At 47.8% G+C, this 20,729-nt stretch overlaps 1 protein-coding gene across 2 annotated transcripts; it reads right to left on the bottom strand.

Annotated features, from left to right (window-relative positions):
- Positions 1 to 5,164: 5,164 nt before the first annotated feature.
- Prpf19 (pre-mRNA processing factor 19) lies at positions 5,165 to 16,610 on the bottom strand. Of its 2 annotated transcripts, none has more exons than XM_006231014.5 (16): positions 16,002 to 16,610; positions 13,825 to 13,974; positions 13,589 to 13,665; positions 12,279 to 12,477; positions 12,110 to 12,183; positions 11,955 to 12,017; positions 11,191 to 11,232; positions 11,019 to 11,093; positions 10,671 to 10,746; positions 10,397 to 10,506; positions 8,350 to 8,505; positions 8,081 to 8,150; positions 7,797 to 7,882; positions 7,390 to 7,560; positions 7,149 to 7,254; positions 5,165 to 5,677 (listed from the first exon to the last, which is right to left on the bottom strand). In XM_006231014.5, exons 1-16 carry the CDS (start codon positions 16,018 to 16,020, stop codon positions 5,580 to 5,582), a joined length of 1,572 nt encoding a protein of 523 aa, XP_006231076.1. In that variant the 5' UTR covers positions 16,021 to 16,610; the 3' UTR covers positions 5,165 to 5,579. The 2 variants fall into 2 exon arrangements, with proteins under 2 accessions (XP_006231076.1, NP_647549.2); NM_139333.3 differs by having other exon boundaries at positions 12,279 to 12,420; positions 16,002 to 16,207.
- Between the last annotated feature and the right edge of the window lie 4,119 nt (positions 16,611 to 20,729).

Raw genomic sequence — 20,729 nt, 5'->3', positions numbered from 1 at the left:
CTACATTCTAAATATTTATCCTCATTTTTTTGACACAGGATCTGCTAGAACCGAGGCCAACCTGATGGCCTTGAACTTCTGAGCCTCCTGCTGAGATTACAGCCCTGTGCCTGATTTCACTCAGTACTGGGTACAGGTAGGGAAAGCACTGTCAGCTGAGTGAGCTACGCTCCCAGCCCCAGTGCCTCATCCCGTATCATTTCAAGCATCTGTGTTTTATGGCTTTCTATTGAACTAGGACACATCTGATCTGTTAGAGGAAACTGGGCCTATCACGTCAGGTATCAAGTGTGAATGCAGTTATGTAAGTGTGGACCTCTTGGCGAGCTGCTTTCTTAGAAGAAATTCTTAGATAGAACTCCTGGGCCAGACAGAAGCCACATCCCTTCTGACTGTGGGCTGAGATCCGCCCTCTCTGCCCCTCCAGATCGTGCACCAGAGGCAGCACTAAAGTGATTCTGCTGTTAGCTTTGCATTTCCATAGCCGCTTGCATCTTCAACCTGCTGGGGTCCATCTCCATTTCTTTGTACACAGAGCATTCAGAAACCCAGAGGCTTTGAACTTGTTCATCGTTCCCAGCAACTGGCCATGGGGTTTCCTTCGTGTCCCATTTCCCTCTCATTTTTATCTTTGACTATGGCAGACCTCCTGTAGAACCATAAACATACCCATTTGCCCTTTGGAGCTCTTATTTTACCAGTGCAAAGGTTTGCTCAGTCCATGAGCACGATTTCTGATAGGGAACTTCGTACTCAATGAAATGGTTTACAGGTTCTGTCAATACCTCCCTATCAAACGGTTCTGTGAACCAAAACACGTAAACACCACAAAGCTCTCTGCAAAACTAGCTTTCCTACACTCTCAGCACTGTCAGCTGAGTGACAGTTCCCAGAGCCTCATCCTGTATCATTTCAAGCATCTGTGTTTTATAGCTTTCTGTTGAACTCAGTCTCGATGGTGGAAGACACATTCCTAGATACCAAATCTTATGAATTGAGCTCAGAAGGAAACAGCTCCCCTTCTTCCTCTCATTTCCACCTGGTAGCCTGGGCCTATAACAAGGGAAATCAGAGCTGATGGGGAGGAAGGCGGGCCACCATTCCTGAGTAAGAAGCAGGGCTGCTTGCAGTCCATCAGATTTCCTCTTCCTGCCTTTCGGCCACAGCTACAGGACACCCAAGGGTTCCCTGCCTCTCCAGTCTCCCCAACAAGGCACTGAGAACACATTATCTCCATGTGTTTCCATAAGGAAGTGAGCGAGGGCTGACCTCAGCTCAGTGGCTATCAGGTAACAGAACTTGCTACCAAGACAGTGAGCAGACTCCAGTTTGGTCTCTGGGACCCACATGGTGGGAGAGGACCGAACCCTGCAAGCTGTATTCTGACTTCCACACGTGCCATGGTGACAGGGCACATACCACACACATATAAGATAAAAATAAATGATATAAAAAGGAGTATGCAGAGTTCACTGCCACAGCCTAAGATATGTGGCTTCCATCCAGGCATTCCTGCAGGAACACTCAATGCAAAAAGCCTTTTCTGTTCCAATAATGGGCAATACCAGACCAGTCTTTAAAAATAAACAATAAAAATACCAAATTATCTTTTTATAAGCACTTAAATCACTGTTGAACTAATGTGAGGGGGAAAAAGTCACACAGAAGGGATGAAAATAAAAAACAAAACCTCTGGGAAGTAAACAGCTTCTAATTTGGGAACTCTGGGGGCAGGGGCGCTTCTTCAGAATCCTGGCCATGTTGACATCCGCCTGGATGAGAACAGGGGGCCTGCCAGAGGCAGAAGTCTAGATGTAGGCCTCTGAGGGAGGACACTGCCGAGCTCAACCCAGAGTTAGGGCAATGAGGAATCTTGCCTGTCTTGGTGCTGGTGGACTAAAAGAACTGCCTTAAAGAGAACTGTGATCGCTCTCTCTCCAATGTGCCCGTCCAAATTCTTAGTATGCAAGTGGGGAGACAGAGGAATCCTTCCAGTTTCAGTCCTGGCTGATCTGCTTCATCATGCCTCCCTGGCTGGACGGATGAGCTTTTGGTTTTGTGGAGCCTGCTTTTTGTTTTTCCAAGATAGGGTTTCTCTACGTAGTCCTAGCTGTCTTGGAGTTCACTCTGTAGACCAGGCTGGCCTTGAACTCAGATCTATCTACCTCTGAATGCTGGGATTAAAAGTGTTTACCACCACACCCAGCTGGATTGATGAGTTTTAATGTCAGGCTTGAAGATGGAGAAGTTAGGCCAAACCTTAACACCACGGGTGTCAAGCACTGAGGGCCACTGAAACTGTTACTAGCAGCCATCCCGAAGCAGGGCAACAGTCACTAGTCACCGAGGGGTACCATGTGCTCACTCCTTGCAATAGCTCACTTAGCCCTCAGGTAGGCACCACACAGGACTCAGGAGTCACTGTAAAAGGAGAGTTAGGAGTCAAACTGAGGCTTGATGCAAGAGACCATACTAGCCATGACCCTACACTCCAAGACCCACAGAGGAGGTCATTAACGGTCCACTGCTGTCTCAGCTTTGTCTCTGAAACTATCTTTTAAAGTCCCAATTCAAGGCCACGTCTCAGGACAAGAGGCTTCTCTGACACTCACCTGCAGAAGGGGACTAGCACCGCCTGCTGGCTAGAGGCATGCTTTGCAGGAGCTTGGCCAAGGTACTAGGTTAGTTGGTAGCTAGTGTTAATTTCCCTGCCCCCTAGGTGACCATGGTTGGTGCTTCAAGTTCAAGCAGTGTAGACAGACTGTCAGTTCAACGGCAAAGGAACATGGTTTTGAACATCCAGAGGCTCGACTGTTCATAGGGTGGAGTAAGCACTGATTCACATCATAGCAAACACATTCCCTCTGGGCACCAGGCTCTGTGACGCTCCTAGACCCTAAGTAATAGGACTGGTGTGGTCCAGGAAGATGGAGCCCTTTAGGATCCTTGAAGCCCCAAATGAAAGCTTGCTTTTTTAGTGGCATCTTCCATCAGAGTACTTGCAACCACTACCAAGAAACCCAAGACTAGGCCTATTGACTAGGAATGTTCCCTCATACAAAGGGTAGGTGGGGAGGATCACTGGACCCTCAGCTGACGTCCAGACATTTGTTCCTACACTTCCTGGCAAACTGTATAAAATTCTGCCCTAATTGCATGCGATCTCACTGTCCTGTGAGATACTCTACAAACTGTGCCCTATTAGGAGGGATGGCTATTTGTTTACTTCTCTGATGTATGCCAGGACTCCCTACCTGTATTGTGGGACATACACACACATCCCACAATTTCAAGATGACCATGGAGCTGTGCCCAGAAAGGGTTCCCAAATCTTGTCTCTCACCATCTTTGTAGGTGGATCATAAAAATGCACATTACCATCTAACAGAAATTGCTCAGTGGCTTTGCACTGGCCAGCTTTAGGGACCACCTTAGGCCCAGGATGTCCCCAGGCATCCCCTCCCTCCCCTCCCTACATTGGCACTCCACTACCACCTGCAGACAGCTGTTATCGGCTCATCTCTAACTTGGCTGTTGAAACTTTTTATTTTACATTTACCTCGTTACTAAAGAACTGTAAGACTCAAGTTTTTAAAAAATCACTTTCACTGGGCAGTATTGGCACATGCCTTTAATCCCAGCACTCAGGAGGCAGAGTGAGTTCTAGGACAGCCGGGGCTATACAGAGAAACCCTGCCTCAAAAGAAAAGAGAAAACTGCTTGAGGGCATGTTAGACCAGAGCAATCCTATGAGAAGTCATAGCTTCTTCAGTCCAAAGTGGATGTCAATGTCAGGAACTCACCCATCAGAACTCAGCAAACCACTGGCCTTCATGGCCAGGATGCCCACTGACCCTAGCATGCTCACTGCTGCTTCACCAGTCTAGAGCAAGCTCCGTCACAGTGAACTCTATCTCTCAGTCACCTCTTGGTCCATTTACTTTAAGTCCCTGTATTCGTAGGGGGTGTATACATATGTACACATGCATGTAGAGGGCAGAGGATTACTTTGAGTGTCATCCTCAGGAAATTCTTTTGAAATAGGGTTCTTAGTTTAGAGCCCACTAACTAGGCTAGTACAGATTGTGTGTGAACTCCCAGGATCCTTGTCTCTGCCTCCCCAGCACTGGTTAAAGGGCTCACCATGCCTGGCTTTTTACAATAGGTGCTGGGGACTGAATTCCGCTCAGGCTTGCCTAGAAAGCACTTTACCAACTGTGCCTGTAACAGTTTACTGGATACACTTCTGGGGAGCAGCGGGCTGCACAGTAACTGCAGCAGACGGTTTCTCTACTATAGCTCTCCCATCCTAGCAGTAAGGTAAGTCTGAATCTCCTTGCCCACAGGACGCCCTGACAGAACATACCCAGTTGCTCTGTTGCGTTGTCAGGACTCCCTAGCTTGCCCTCACCCCTCTAGGTGATTCCTCACGTCTCAGATCCTCTTTTCTAAGAGCTTCTTTGTGGACTCACCAACACTGCCCTGCCCCTTCCTCCCTCATCTCACTACACTCCTAACCTCAAAACAGGCTCCCAGTGCCAACATTCTATTGGGGTGGCCCTACTAGGGCACTGTGGACCCCTGGGCACAGCTAATGGTGACTCACCCTTGGACAGTGGCATGCATCTCCCACACACACACAGCTCCCTCACCTCAACCTCAGAACCTTCTTTCCTTCTACCTACGGCTGTCCTCCTCTCCTCTAGTACCAGGTAACTCCTACATTAATCTCCTGTTTATCATCTAATGTTTTATTTATTGTGCTCGAGCTGTCTGCCCAGGGAACAGCTCTACTTCAACAGATTAGCTGCCAGTCAACAAAGTCTCTCTGGTCAAGCCATCCAGGAATCAGTTTATATCATCTCCCTCTGAAGGATTACCCTAGCAATCCACTCACAGCAACCCATCAGCAGGCTAAGGCTAATCTTCTAGCTCCCCGATACATTTCAGGCTTGTGTAAGAGAAGCCAAGCCAGGCAGCTAGCACAGAACAAGTGACAGGGGCACTGGGAACAAGGGCAAGGCCTTCAGGATTGGAGACTTCTGGCGGACAGCTTTTAGGCTGCAGGGGAAGTTTCCTGTTAGCCAGTGCTCCACACTGTGCTCCCTCTCCCATGACCTCCCTGAATCAGGGTTTCTGGCAGACAGACACAAGAAGCTGACTGTTTACTGTGTGGCTTTTTTTTTTTAATGAAACTAGATCACTGCTTACAAAAACCTGCAAGAGCCCTCCTGCCCCTCCCCTTCACAGTTCCCTTGGCTCACCTCCCTGTCTCAGAAGAGCTGAAACAGAGCAGGCATGGAACAGCTGCCACCACTGGGGGAGGTGCTGAACTCCGACTCTGAGCATTTTACAGGGTGACAGTTCCTCCATGTCCGTTCCCTGGGGCCCAAAGGCTGCATGGATAGCAGTGTTCCATGTGCCCTGGCTCAGACCATCATCCAGACCAGAATGAAATGATGTGAATGTCCCCCCCTAACCAGACCTCCCTCTCCTCCTAAAGTCCCACCCCCCACCCCCACCCTCTAACTCTAACCCACTACTGAGATGAGGCCCAGAACTGTGACAAGGCATAGGGCCTACAGACTGTAGAATTTGAGGCTCCTGTCCATGCCGGTTGAAGCGATGAACTTGGCGTGGTGCCCAAAGGCCACTCCAGTGGTCAGGCCACTATGCTCTGAGGAGAGAAGGAAAGGGAGTGTGAGAAGGTTGTTCCTTCAGGACTGAACAATGATTTTGTTTGAATAGCACGTTCCTGGCACAAACCCAGACTGCACTTTATGGCAATCCCCTCAACGGCAGGATTCTGCACACTATTTATCTTTAGCCAGCACTCAGCACCTGGCAGGAGGCAGCAATCTTTGTTGGGTGAATGAACATCTGAATACTAATCCCGCTCTCATCTGAGATTTTGGGCAAGATTATTTCAATCTGGCTGAAAGTCTTGGCATGTATGTTTAGCTTCAGCTCATTACTTGGGCCTGGAATAGTCCATTAGCCTGTTCTAGCTCATAGGTGTCAAAGTTCAGGGCACAGCACAGGGCTGGATCCAGAATAGACAAAGCTGAGCTATCCTCTTCACAGGACTCCGACAGTTGGAGAACATATCAGATGTAGGATAACACTGGAGCTTCAAAGCTCCCCAGAGAAAAGCCCTCTTGCGCTCCTAGCTGGCCCAAACTCAAGGTGATCCTCTAGCGTCAGCCACTAAGTGTTGGGATTACAGGTGTGAACTACCACATGCAGCAAGATCCCCACCCTAAAGATTGCTGACGCAACTCAGGGTCACAGGGGAACTCCAAGGTGAGAAAACCTCTTGCACAGCACTGTGTCATTGCCCTTGAGTACTTGTGTTGGGGCCTGAAGACCTGCTACTGTGGGAAAGGCCCTGAACTCCATCTCCACACAAAGCGAAACAAGCGTACCGAACTGCCTTCCATCTGCTCTTCCTAACTTGATGTATAAGCTTCATTACTCATCCACGACAGCCCCCAATAAAAAGTTCACGAAGGAAAGAAAAGGCCAGGCACTGTGGTGCACACCTTTAATCCCAGCACCCAGAAGGCAACGGCAGCATATCTCTGTGAATTTGAGGCCAGCCTGGTCTAGAGTGAGTTCCAGAACTGCCAATGCTTGTTACCCAGAGACACCCTCTCAAAAAGCTAAAATAAATAAAAACTTCATTACTGCCCATTACTTCATTACTGTTCTTATTCATTACGCAAATCAAGACCCATTACCAAATATACCATAAAATACTTCTAACCTATGGGTGTCATGCACTTTCATGTAAGCCCTCATGATCCCCACGAAGTGTCTCTTCATGTATTCCAATTTTCCTGGAACACCAGGGAGATCAGTTTGCTCCTCAACACACAGCTTGGGAGAGGCCAGCTAGTAGCAGTACTCTGGGACAGACTCACAAGTACTTTTCCTGGGCCACAATGCTCTACTCCCCAGCCATAAGTAAACACTACTGGGTGGGGATGGGGGTTGAGAGCTCAGTGACAGAAACCTCGACTGTGTTCTAGTCCCAGGACAGCAAGACGGGAAGGAAAGCCTATCTAAGCCAAGCCCAGAGCTTTATCCCCACTTCTCGCCAGAGCAGACACACAAGGCCCTGGAAGCCCCAGGCAGGCGTCCTCTACCTGTAAAGTGAAGAATCTCTGTCCACTGTTTGCAGATGTAGATCTGGACATCTGTACCCCCAAGCGCCAGGTAGGTGCCACTCTGGTCAAAGATTAGTGACTTCACCTGCCAAACCCCAAAGAGAGGCAATTACACAAATGAACAGAAGACATGAAACTGGGAGCAAACAGGAGCGGCTTGCATGAACTCAGAAACTATCGCCGAGTAAGGAGAAACAATTGAGACTGAGGAGGAACACACCTCAAAGTTGTTGTCCAGCTGCAATGTCTTGAAGTTCTTCAACTTGCGTAAGTCCCAGAGCTTGACTGAGGAGTCATCAGCTGCCGTGGCCAGGTAGTACCCATTCTCAGAGAAGGCAATGCTGGTAATGGGGCCGGAGTGGCCAGGGAAGTTCGCCACATTGGTGCGTTCCTGCAGGTGGAGGTTGGGCAATAAAACAGCATTCACTGGTCAAAACAGGAAAAAAAGCAGGGCTTACCAAACTCCTATTGTGAGATGTCCTATACATCCACAGTTCCTTGATCACACTTATGCCACACAAACAGAGCTAGGTACTCCTCTCCCAAGCCCTGAGATAACTCAGGCTTGCCATCACAGCTCATAAGTTCCTTCTCCTTTGGGCCCCAGACGAGGCCTGCATGTCCTACCTTCAAGTCCCAGATCTTGATCTGGGAGTCCATGGTTCCTGTTCCAAAGATGAGGCCATCAGGGTGGAACTGTGCACAGGTAAGAGCTGAGGAAAGGGAAGAGGTCTGTAGTCAGGAGTTTGCAGGGAGAGTGAGAGCGCTTCATTCCTCACTGTACCAGCACAAGAGTGGCACTACATTACTGCCAGTGGTAAACACTGTCTTTAGAACACATAAGCAAATGACTGAATGAAACACACCAACAAATTGCAAACAAAAGAGCTCAATGCCTCTAGGCCACTTACAGCAGCCGGAAGTCTCATCTGTCACCTTGGTGAGCACACGCCCTGTCTGAATGTCAGAGAACGCCCAGTACTGAAAATGAGATGAAAGAAAAAAAAAAAAAAAAAAAAAAGCCAATGAGAAAGTGGGTCTTGTGGTCTTCAAGACAGATCCCCCTTGCAGAGTTAGTTCCCATAGAGAAGAAACATTTCCCAAACTCTGGGAACCTTGCTGCCCCCTCCTCCCGGGATGAGAAAGCAGCTTCCTCAAGGCCCCCTGACTGTGACTGCACCTGATCATCAGAGGAGCTCAGTAGATAGTCTCCAGTGGCATGGAGGCTGAGTCCTGTCACCGCACTCTCATGGGCCCGAACAACCTGTACACAAGAAGTGTTCGGGACGGACCAAATCCTGATAGTAGCATCAGGGGACGCAGAAAACACCAATTCCTGAAAGGAAAGAGAGCAAGAATCAGAGTCCAAGAAGTGAGATGCATTTTAACACTTTTCCAGAGTGATGAGGACAGTCACAACTGCCAGCAACTACTTCTAGCCCAGTCCTGCCTGTAACCTTCTATCTAAACAACAAAGTCTGGGGCTGGAGAGATGACTCAGCGATTAAGAGCGCTGACTGCCCTTCCAGAGGTCCTGAGTTCAATTCCCAGCAACCATGTGGTGGCTCACAACCATTTGTAATGGGATCTGGTGCCCTCTTCTGGTGTGTCTGAAGACCAAAGTGTCATATACATAAAATAAATCTTAAAAAAACAAAAAGCAAAACAGAGCCTAAGAAAGCCAAGGAAAAAAGTGCTGCTGAAGTGCCAGGCCAGGCGAGAGCTTCACTACTTAGTAGGACAAGCAGCAACTGCATCAGAGAGCACTTGGGGCCCATTTTCAGGCTGGGTAAAATATGGCTCGTATAACTGAGACTGAAGTCGTGTGCTGCCTGCAGCTAAAGATGGCTGTAATAGACGATGGGAGCAGCACTGAGCCTAAAGGAAAGCCATGGGCCCTGTTCCTTCCACTTAGACCTCAAGAGCAAGTTGATTATCCAAAAGACTTGGGGCAGAAAGAACTTATTTAGTTTCCTTAACAAATTATTCCAACTAGTTAGGATAGCAACAGCTAAAAGATAAAAGCAACTATTCTTTCATTAACACATAAAAGCCAATAGTGGCACTAATATCAAATAAATAAGAAAATAGCGCTGCAAATTATACCTAATTTTTTCAGTTTGTCACAGTTGTGGTGGTTTGAATTAAAAACGGCCCCCATAGGCTCATGCTTAGTCCCCCAAAGTGGCACTATTTGAAAGGATTAGAAGGATGCTGCTATCAGAGGAAGTACGGGTGTGGGGTGTGGGGTGTGGTGGGGTCAAAGGCCCACACCAACCCCAGTGCTTTGCATGCATGCTGCACACATATCTGTCTGTCTCCTTTCGGATCAGGATACAGCTCTCAGCTACTGCTCCAGTACCATGCTTGCCACCTGCTCCCTGCCATGATCATGGACTGACCCTCTAAAACTGTAAGCAAGCACCAGTTAAATGCTTTCTTTTATAGGAGTTGCCACGATCATGGTGCCTCTTTACAGCAAGAGAACACTGACAAACATAAATTCCTCTATTTCTCAGTTTCCTTTTTTTTAAATATTATATATGAGTACACTATAGCTGTCTTCAGACACACCAGAAGAGGGCATCAGGGCTGGAGAGGTGGCTCAGAGGTTAAGAGCACTGTCTGCTCTTCCAGAGGTCCTGAGTTCAATTCCCAGCAACCACATGGTGGCTCACAACCATCTATAATCAGGTCTGGTGCCCTCTTCTGGCCTGCAGGAATACATTCAGGCAGAAAGCTGTATGATGTATATATAATAAATAAATAAATCCTTTAAAAAAAAAAAAAAAAAAAAGAGGGCATCAGATTTCATTACAGATGGTTGTGAGCCACCATATGGTTCCTGGGAATTGAACTCAGGACCTCTGGAAGAGCAGTCAGTGCTCTTAACTGCTGAGCCGTCGCTCCAGCCCTACATCTAAGTTTCCTAACGTATGAAGAGAAAGACTACCTGGGAGGCTGCTCAAGTACCTGAGGCAGCAGCATACCAAAGCCACTGTATTCTATGAAACCATTAATCTCATCTAATAAGCTACTTTTATCCTCTAAATCAAGGGTTCTCATCTATTAGAACTCACACGACTTTCAACAGTCTTGGGGGTCAGCATGGGAACATCAATGCCTGTTTCACCAAAACACTAGAGGTTGGGCAATTAGTTCTGAGCCTCAAAACCACTGGATCTGGACTTAGAAATAAGACAAGGGTGACTTCGAGAGTGTCTTACCTGAGAAGGATGAAACACCACACTGGTGACCTTCTTGGTATGGCCTTTGAGAGTGGCCAGGATTTGCTCAGTACTCTTATCAAAGACAACAACGTTTTTATCTGCCCCACCTGAAGAAGATACAAAGAAGACAAAAATGAGGCAGGCCTTAAAGTATCCCTGGGCCACAGAAGGTCTTTCTGTCCTTAAATCCATGCAAAGGACCAAGGGGGGTTATATCTTCCCTGGGTCCTGCCATCCCTCATCTTGGCTGTCAGGCCAGACCTAGACTCACCAGTAAGAATCTTGTTGGTGTCTGAGGGACACAGGTCCAGAGCAAGAATCCCAGGAATGCTAGCACTGTGTAGCCCCTTTGCAGACAGAGCCACATGAAACCCAGTCACAGCCAAATCCAAGCCATACAGGTCCTCCACTCCCCTTCCCCACACCCCTCATTTTCCTCCCCAGTCAGGAAAGAAGAGTGAGTTCTATTCCTTATCCACCCAGCTTGGCTGGCTGCCTGGATGTACCAATTCCCCCCACTGCATGGCAGGACAGAAGAGCAGCCAAGGTGAGACACTCTGCCAGGGACCCAGGTAGCATTTCTCATGACTCCGCAGGCTGGCCACCTTCAGCCACTTACCACATGGGATGCCACCTGCCGGTACTTGCTGAGCTCTTCAGGCTTCACCAGCTCCTCAGGGACAGTTTTTCCTCTCTGAGAAAACAAAAAGCCCCCAAGAGCAGCAATGAAAGCAGGCTTCAACGAGCCCTTTCTCCAAGAAGGTGGGTGTTCCCAGCAGGCAACAACTCACCTTCTTACGCTCCGTGGTTAGTACAGTGGCCTTGTCTTGAAGCTGTGGAGAACATAAATAATTTTGTGACACAAAGCACACTGGGTGCTAGTCACATCTGATACATCACCAAAACACGCCATCTGCCAAACTGTGGGCTAAAAGCTGACACACCTCCACCCCCATCTTATAAGGTGAGGTATCCACAACCTTATGGTATAGCTGAGAAAACTGAACATCAAAAGAACTCCCTTGCCACAGCAGGTGGGACAGGAACCAGGTTGTAGTGCTCTGGGAGCAGGTCTAGGCTACAAACATGAGAGCTCAGATGAGCGCTCACTCCGTTGACCCACAAATGAAGACTACATCCAACAGAACCTAGCTGTAGTCTGAAGTCTGCTCTGCCTCTTCACAGCTGTCTGACTTGCCACCTCAGACTCCTCATCTTAATACAAAGATAACTCTTGCCCTAAGGCAAAATGATCAAAATCTATAACGAAATGACTTAATATCAACAAGGACTGCAAAAACTGCAAGAGCTAAAAACTTCCCTCATAGGTAATTAAATCTTTCCCACAGTAAGCCTACGAAACACACACCCCTCATTCTATTCAGAAGCCAGGGAAATGAGACAAAGGAAGCCAGACTGAAGTAAGTGTCATCAGAAAGCTCTTGATTGGCAGTACAGGCTCCTCTCATTGCCCACTGTGAGAGTCTTACAGGCCCCCAATGCCTACAGTACTAAGGGAGAGACTGCAGTCCCATCAGAAGAACACACAACTTACCTTCTGGATAATCTCAGGGGTCATTCCCACAAGCTCACCCAAATCCATGGGCTCTCCTGCACCCTGTAGAAAAGAAAGGGAGAGTAGGAGGGGCTCACAATACCAAAACTGTCTGTGTAAGGGACAGCTACTGGGGCCTGGAAGGGAACACTTACCACAACACTGGGCTGTGAGCTTGGCACAGCCTGAGGTACAATAAGACCAGCCTGTGGTTTCAGAGTAGCCAGAGCTGAGAGAAAAGATGAGGTTAGAAATGGGACATAACAAAGCAGGGCCAGCAGCAGGGCCAGAAGAGGGTGGGGAGCAGCAGGGAACACCAGAGACCTTCTCGAGCAGCAGTGACCTCCTTGGTGAGCCGGGCAATGACTCGGCAGGCAGCATCGTGCTGGTACAGAGCGTGGGACAGTTCCTGGCGGGTTGTCTGCAGCTGCTGGCGAAGAGTGAAGCTGTGCAGCATGACTGCATCCTGGGAGAGGGTAGGCCACTGTGAGGACTGGGGGAGAGCCGGAGAATTCGGCCAACCCTAGAGAAGAGGACACCACCTCCTATTCTACACTGAAACCAACCTGAGCTACTCAGAGACCCAAGCCAACATCTGAGTGACCCTGAATGCCCTGTACGACATTCAGGCTCCTACCCCATACCACACCCTGGACACACACAGAGTAAGAATTAGCTCCTTCCCACCCCAACCTTTGCAATTCACCAGCAAATCACAGGCATTAATGTCATCACCTCTCTGAAAGGAAATAATTATACTGCTGTGATTATTTACTGGCTATCCTCAGCAAATGCAGAGCCCAGTAATGAAAGAGTCCCTGGTGTCACAAGGCAAATATGTCAACTGCATTCTACTTACAGAATCCAGATAGACAAGACTAATGAGTGTCCTGTAGTCAGGAAGTCAAGTCTTAGAGACTGAGCAGTGTGTCCTAAGTCACAAAGGCTGACAGTGGAGAAAACTTTGGAATCTAGGTCTGCAAGAGTTCCAACAACCGGGCTCCTCTTGTATTGCTATCCTGTTCCTCACAAATGAAATAAGGCCAGCACAAAATGAGGGGGGCTGCTCAGTGGTACAGGGATTACATTAACCCTGTGTTCATCACCCCCAAGAGTCAGGCCTGGTGGTTGGCACTTATAATCCTAGCACTAGAAGGCTGAGGCAAAAGGATCAAAGTTTCAGACTAGTCTAACAAAGCAAAGTCCTATCTCAAGACAGTAAGAGGGCCTGCAGAGAGTTGAGAGCCCGGAAATTAAGAGCACTTGCTGTTCTTCCAGAGGACTCAGGTCCAAGTCCCAAACCCCACAGGGTGGTTCACAACTGTTCATAACTACAGTTCAAGGGATCACACACCAACTCCTGCCTCCCAAGCACCAGGCACGTAAGTCATACACAGTCATACATGTAAGCAAAAGGCCATACACAACATAAAACTACATTAAAAGAGGGAGGGAGGGAGGCCTCATCTGTTCAATCCTCAGGTCCTAGCCCGGAGGTGCATTCTTTTTTTTTTTTTTTGGTTCTTTTTTTCGGAGCTGGGGACCGAACCCAGGGCCTTGCGCTTCCTAGGTAAGCGCTCTACCACTGAGCTAAATCCCCAGCCCCCGGAGGTGCATTCTTTTCACAGACTCACCCACTCATCCTGCAAGGCTTTCAGAATGGCTGGGATGCTGGTGGCAGAGGGAGGCTTGGGCCGGATTGGATGAGCAACTGCCAAGAGAGGCAGCAAAGCAGGTATGAAGAACTAGAACCCGGGAACTCTTCCCCTCCCCCACTCACAGCCACCATCTTCTCCACCAGATTGGCACCACCTCCCACTCTTGAAGGCTGAGCTGAGATGGCCTTGGACCAAGGCTATTGGGCAGGCACCTTTGATGTCGATGAGCTGCTCCTCTGAGAGAGGCTGGTTGTTGATAGGATCTGTGCCATTCTCTGCAATGTACTTCTCAATGAGTCGCCGCTCATACACATGATTAGAGACAGGGGACACGCATGGGTGCTCTGGCACTTCGTTGGAGACTATAGAGAAAGACAGGTAGTGAGCCACAGGGTAAAAGGAGACTCTTCACTGTGTCAGCCCCAACAAGACCCTGTCCTTTATAGTCAGCTATCAGGAAGCAAGGTCTGTGACAGCAAGCCTGCCTGTACTTGGTCCCACAATGCTTGCCAACTACTTACCTAGAATCTCTGGTCTGCTGATAATAAAAGTCAATAAATAATAACTGCCCAGATCCTATGTGCCAGTGCGGTATAGAGTGGTCGATCTCTTTTTTGAACCCAGATGACTAGGCACATGACAGAGAAGTACACAGAGCACAACTCAAACTTCTGTCATCCATCGGGAGCCCGAGATGGATCAACAAGAGAAATTACAAAGCCATGTGACAAGCACTGATAAATTAAAAACAAACAAACAAAAACTTTCCATTGCTCTGCTACTACGTGCCAGGCAGAATTCTATTCTAAGCGCTCGACAGAATAGTCTGTGTACCCTTGAAGATGGGACTTACAGCTGTCACTGACCTCCAGGACAATGCAGAAGCGAAGCACACACTTGATAAACATCAGAGCAGATTAAATAAGTGCAAAAGTACTGGGGCTCAGAAAAGAATATCCCAAAGTATGGAGCCCTGGGCATGCCAAACTACCAAAAAAAAAAAAAAAAAAAAAAAAAAAAAAAAGCCTCAAAAGCAAGAACCAAGGTCTCTCTGACCTTCTCAGACCCCCCTTGCTTCTCTACCTTCCCCTAAAAAAGACAACTGGATCACTCAAGCAGACAAGTGAAAGCTACCTCCACATCAGACTCTTCTGAAGGCCGCTCTAAGATAGTGACTTATCACATCACAAAACAGCTCTTATTCATCACATAATTCTATTCGCCTTCCCATAGGTTGTGAGTCAACAACCCAAGGCTTCAAGCTCCTATCCTTCTCAGTGTCTTCCCTTAGAGTCACTTAATTTTGCAGGACTCCATGCACATGTAATTAAGTATTTGTTTCAGTACTTAAAATCCCTATTTTTGTATATGGCTTTCCTGTCCTATTCTGTAGGTTTATCTCACTACTCAACGACTGAAGCTTTCTGAGAGCTTTCCCTCTCCTACCAGAGGAAGGATGGCCCTGGGCATGTAAGAGTGTTGTTTCAAAGATGAAAAGGAAACAAATCGTTCATAAATACTTTGCAAACTGCTATTTCTTCACTATGAGACTTCCTTTTCTGTTTGTCATTTCCCTCCTTCCTTTCCCTCTTTGAATTAATGGCAACGTTCTGAGAGGGAAAGAGAGAAAGTGAGGAAACTAGTAATGGGGTAAACAACTGGGAGAACACCCGCAATGCCGTAATACAACACCCAAAGACAAGACCATATACTACATGGGAAAACCATGGATCCAGGCTCAAAGAACCGAGCTCCATGGCTTAGTTTCGTCGCACACCCCTGGATAAACCCATTCTTCAAGTCTTCCGACAACCTCTGTAACACACGGATCTTTATTTCCCTTCAGACAATTCTTGTAAGCATAAAATGAGATCACCGTTTGGAAATGCATCGTAAATCAATACAGGTTTTCTAAACATTCGCTGTTTTCATTAGTCATACTGCGCGAGGCTAGAAGCCAGACACCTGGCTTCCAGCCCTGGTCTCGAAGTCACTGCATGATCTCTGCAAATCAGAAACTCCAATTCCTAAGCGAGGTTTCCCAAGCAATATCCATTGCAATGCTTTCAATTTTGCAGGTGGGGAAACTGAGGCCCAAACCCGCTAGAGCCCAGATCACAGTCGGAGGCGGATCCTGGACACGTCCTCGGGTTTTTGACACCAAGAGCTGTTTTTCACTGCACCAGCTCCTCCCCCCACTTCTGCTCAGGCCTGTCTCAGCTCTGTAAAACGACGCTGGCTTCAAAAGACCCCTGAGACAGTCATTCTTCCCAGCTACGTGAATTGCGCATCACTGCGCAAATGCACCCTGCACGCAGGGCCGGGGGCTCTAGGGCCCGAGCCACAGCGGCCGCACACGCTCCCGCCTCCCGCCGCAGCCAGCACTCACTCGAGCAGATCAGGGACATGGCGCCGTCGTAGCGCTGCTGCCAGTCGCCTCACAGCGGGTTCCCGGACTAGCTCTGCAGCCTCCGCGGGCCACTTCCGGTCCCCCGCCGCTTCCGGAGCGCTCGGACGCGGGTAGACAGCTGCCCGGCGTGGCGATGCTCGCACAACTGCTTCACGTGGGGAGGTGGCCGGTGGCGCGCCTCAGCCTTCTGCAGCTAACGGAAACTGCCCTTTCCCAGCATGCAACCGAGCAGGAAAAGGCCCGCCTCGGAACACTCGGCTGTTTCCGCATTGGCTCGGCTTCTTCCGGCGAGTTTTCCAAGAGGCCTGAGGCGGGAAGGAGAGCAGAAACTACATTTCCCATGAGGCTGCGGGGATCTTAAACCTAGGAATCTGGCCAAGGCTGTTTTTGAGGCGGAGCTGCTGTCACCCAGGGAACACTAGTCTTTGAAATGTTCGTGTGCAGGACAGATTTCTCAGGAGCTTGTAAAAATGCAGATTCCTAGGGTCTGCCTTAGAGAGTCTGTAGGTATGATTCTGAGCCTGTGTTCCTTGGCTGCCTTTTGAGAAACAATGTGACCCCGTAAATAAAGCACAAATGAGTAAAGAAGCTAACACTGTCTAGGTTCTGTCTCTACTCTTGCTCTGGGAATTTGGGCAAGTCCCTGGCTTCGTTGCCTGCTACGTTTTAAATATAGTCTGTTTTCTAAACTCGAGGGAATTTAATTCCTGGCGTTTATGTGAATATTTAAAAGAATGGAAAGTTGATGGGTGTGTTTGCACAAGTCTTTAAGCACAGGCACTGAGCTGCAGAGCCAGGCAGAACTCCGCGTTCAAGTCCAGCCTGATCTGTACAGTGAGTTCTAATCCAGGACAATCAGGGCTGTGTAGAGAAAGCATGTCCCAATAAACAAACAAACCGTAAGAGTGGAAAGTTAACAGGACTATGGTGTTTTTCTGTGGTTTCATTTTTGTTTCTGTTTTTCAAGACAGGGTTTGTGTGTGTGTGTGTGTGTGTGTGTGTGTGTGTGTGTGTGTGTGTGTGTGTGTGTATAGCCCTTGGCTGTCCTGGAACTCAGTCTGTAGACAAGACTTGACTCAAACTCAAAGATCTTCCTGTCTCTGCCTTTTGAGTGCTGAAATCAAAGGGATGTGTCATTACTATCTGGCTTAACTGTGGCATTTAGAGGTGGGATCTTTGGAATTAGAATAGGACATAACAAGAATCCTGGTGGGGTTCTTATAGGAAAGAAAGTGAACAGGCACAAATGCATGAGTTGACTTCCATAGTTGTGACACCAGAAGAGGCCCTAGACATTGCCTGTGTCATTCCCTGTGAACCTTGTGCTTCTAGAACTTTGAGCCAAGAGGGCCCTCTTTTCTTTAAAGTAGCCTGCCTCCGATATTTGTTAGAACAACGGTTCCCCGCCACCTACCAACTGTTTATGTTTTCTCTAACAAAAACCAGACCGGCCGCTGGGCCTGATACCTGAGTTCAGTCACCAAGACCCACGTGGCAGAAGGAGAGAACTGACTTCTGCATATTATCCTCCAACACACACACACACACACACACACACACACACACTAAAATAAATAAATAGTCTGGGCTTGGTGGCACATTGAGAACTTACCTCAGAAAAAAGGTAAGTAGATAAAGTAAAACTAAAATGGAGTGAGTCACACTGGAGTTCCATGTTACCAAATTAAAACTAGCTTTCTGACCTTCTGAGAAACCAGGACAGAAAGAGGTGAAGGCCACATTTTCTAGCCATGCCAACTGCAGCAAACATAACTCTGTTCTGGCTGCCATTGTCCTTATGAAAAGTAAGCAGGAGGGATCTGATCTATTAACCAGCTAGCTCTGTGCTTCCCTCCTCTTCTCCCAACCTCCCAAGGAAAACATACTCCGTCCTTTTCCTTTGTTTTATTCCTGCTTCCTGTCTAGGAAATCACTCCCCTCCAAGGCGTCAGAACACATTCTGGCTTACAGAATGAAGTTTTACCCAATTCTAGAATCACAAAATATAGCCAACGTAAACCTTGAATGTGATCTAATTGGTCTAAGAGGCAGAAATGAGATGAAGAAAAAAACTGCCGACATAGATTTCAGTCTATGGGATGATGGGCACATAAACAATAAGAAGAAAGTTCCAGACAGGGGTAGGTGCTCTAAATACAAGATAAATTAGAGCAGGTTGAGAAGATGGTACTGGGGATTGGAGGGGCGACTGCTTTAGGCAGGGTATGGGAAAGGTATGCCCCCTGAGAGAGGATGTTCATTTTTAGCACTTGAATTTTATTTTAGTGTATGTGTATGCATGTGCCACAGCAAATGTATAGAAGTAAAAGGAGACCTTGAGAGAAGTGGTTCACTCCTCCCATGTTGGTCTTGGGATCGAAGTCAGGTTGTTAGACTTGACAGGAAGTTTCTCTCCCCAGTGAGCTGTCTCACCAGCCCAAAGGGTGGCAACATTTTTGCTGAGACCTAAATAAAGGACATGCGTCAGTTCAGAAACCACAGATATCTGATCAACCAAGCTCCTGCAGTCTCACCTCATCTTCCTCTCAGCCACACTGGCCCTTCAGTGGCCCCAGCAGTCCCCGAGGTAGGTGGCTCAAAATGTTTATGTGGCTACCTTTCATCAACTCCTTCCCCATCTCCAGCCCCGGCCAGACCCTCCAGGGCAAACTGAGGCCTCATCTTAAGTATTGCCCCCTCTGTGGATCCTTTCTTAATCTCTGGTGGGCTTTTTGTTTTGTTTTTTGCTTAATTAGTCAACCCATTTTGAGTAACTATTGTTTTAATTAATTTTTTTAGACCATCCTCTTTGGTATCTGGGTCCTCCTTGACTAGACTGTACTACTCTCTGCTAGTTCTCAAGAGTCCAAGAGTGTGACCCCAGTGCCTGGCACTTAGCAGGGACATTGTCACTATTGTTTATTGAATGGCAGGCTGCCTGACAGGCCAGGCATCTTGCATATTTAGATGTATGGTAGGAAATAAGTGAGTCTAGGTGGGGCCCCTGAACACAAGGTGATTAGACTAGATTGATCTGGCAACCAAGCAGCATTTGATTGAGTTTTGAGCTGATAACCATACTTCCAGAAATTTCCTGTGGAAGATACATACTATGGAGTTGGGAATAGACTAGTATTATGTATCTATGTCCTCTGAATCAAAGCGTTCCCTCAAGAAGGTGCAGGGAGGGAAGAAGGAGGCCTTTAAGACTCAAGGAACTAGCAACAGGTACCAGGCTCGGTACCTGTAAATTCAGAATGTCACAGGATTTCCAAAGCCTCTCCCCACTGTTATAAAAGCAGTAAATCATTTGGGGGAGAGAAAAGACTCTTAGTGGAATTGCAAGTTGATCAGGAAGCAGCTTTTGTGAATTCTCCCTAATAGTGGGGTGGGCTTTTTAGTCATGCAGTTGACTTTGAGTCACCCATGGGCCCGTAAGTGACATCTATAAACTCACTTCTTCAACAAGCTAGGCTTGAGTGGAGTTGTTTCCTCTGTCTCCCCCAGGAGAAGTCACACAACTTGTGGAATAAAAGAATGAGACCTGGCATGTTGGAAACGTGCCCTCCCAACAGTGTTGAGAGAGGGGACCTTTAGGAAGGGACTGGGTGGTGAGGGTTCTGACTGCATAGATAACAAAATTAACAGGTCAGTATTCAGGAGTGGTTTTGTTATAAAAACTTGTTTGGTGGAGATGGGGTCAGAGTTCAGTGGCAGAGTGGCCTGCCTACTTAGTGCAAGTCGCTGGGCTTGATCCCTAGTGCCACAAATATAAAAATCAAAACAAACAAACAAAAACAGGGCCAGCCAGATGGTTCATCGGGGAAATGCATTTGGTGTTCAAGCTTGACACCCAAATTCAATCCCAGCTTCCACATGAAGGGGCTGGGAGAACTAACTCCAGAACGTGGGCCTCTGATCTCCAGTGTGCCCAGAGTGGTACATACACACACAACACACATTCATCCACACGGGCACACTCACACATGCCCGCACATGCACCTGCATGTGCATACACACGTGCACACTTTGCTGTCTAGCACATTGCTTTGAGTTACCATGTAATTCCCTGTCCTGTTATACGTTGTAGCACTCTTCAGGTGCTGGAGCTGTTCCTGGATTTCCTAGCCTCTGAATACAAGAGCTAAATAAACTTTCACTGTTTTATAAATAGCCTCTGGTGTTAGCATTCCTTCTAGGCTCCGCCCTACAATTAGTTACCTTTTAACAGTAGGGCAACAGTAGGTATGTCTGACTCACTATAAAAGGATCTGTTTGGCCCCTCCTCACTCTCTTATCCTCTTACTCTCTTACTCTCTACCCCTTCTCTTTCCCTCCCTCTCCCCATGTCCCTCCCCCTCTCTCCATGTGTTCCTGGAGGCTTCTCCTATCTATCTATCTATCTATCTATCTATCTATCTATCTATCTATCTATCTATCTATCTATCTCTATCTCTCTGCCCCTACTCCCTCCTCAACTCCCCTTCTCATGTCCTAAATAAACTCTATTCCACATATACCCATCATATGGCTGGTACCTCAGGGGGAAGGGATGCCTTAGCCTGGGCCCGCAGAGGCACCCCCTCCACCTCACCATACCACACCTCTACCAAACATATACTGGCTCTTCTCCTTTTTTATAACACACAACATTTGATATTCTGTTACAGCAGCAAAAAGCAGACAGACCTGGTGATTAATTATTGG

The sequence above is a fragment of the Rattus norvegicus genome, chromosome 1 (assembly GCF_036323735.1).
Source record: "Rattus norvegicus strain BN/NHsdMcwi chromosome 1, GRCr8, whole genome shotgun sequence".
NCBI lineage: Eukaryota > Metazoa > Chordata > Mammalia > Rodentia > Muridae > Rattus > Rattus norvegicus.
This window is presented reverse-complemented; position numbering and strand designations above follow the sequence as displayed.

What these genes read in the sequence shown, in the direction of transcription:
- Prpf19 (XM_006231014.5), bottom strand. An exon ending in TGAGCTCCTCTGATGATCAG is followed by an intron (nt 8,151 to 8,349) that starts GTGCAGTCACAG and finishes TCTCATTTTCAG; the next exon opens with TACTGGGCGTTCTCTGACAT. An exon ending in AGATGAGACTTCCGGCTGCT is followed by an intron (nt 7,883 to 8,080) that starts GTAAGTGGCCTA and finishes CCCTTTCCTCAG; the next exon opens with CTCTTACCTGTGCACAGTTC.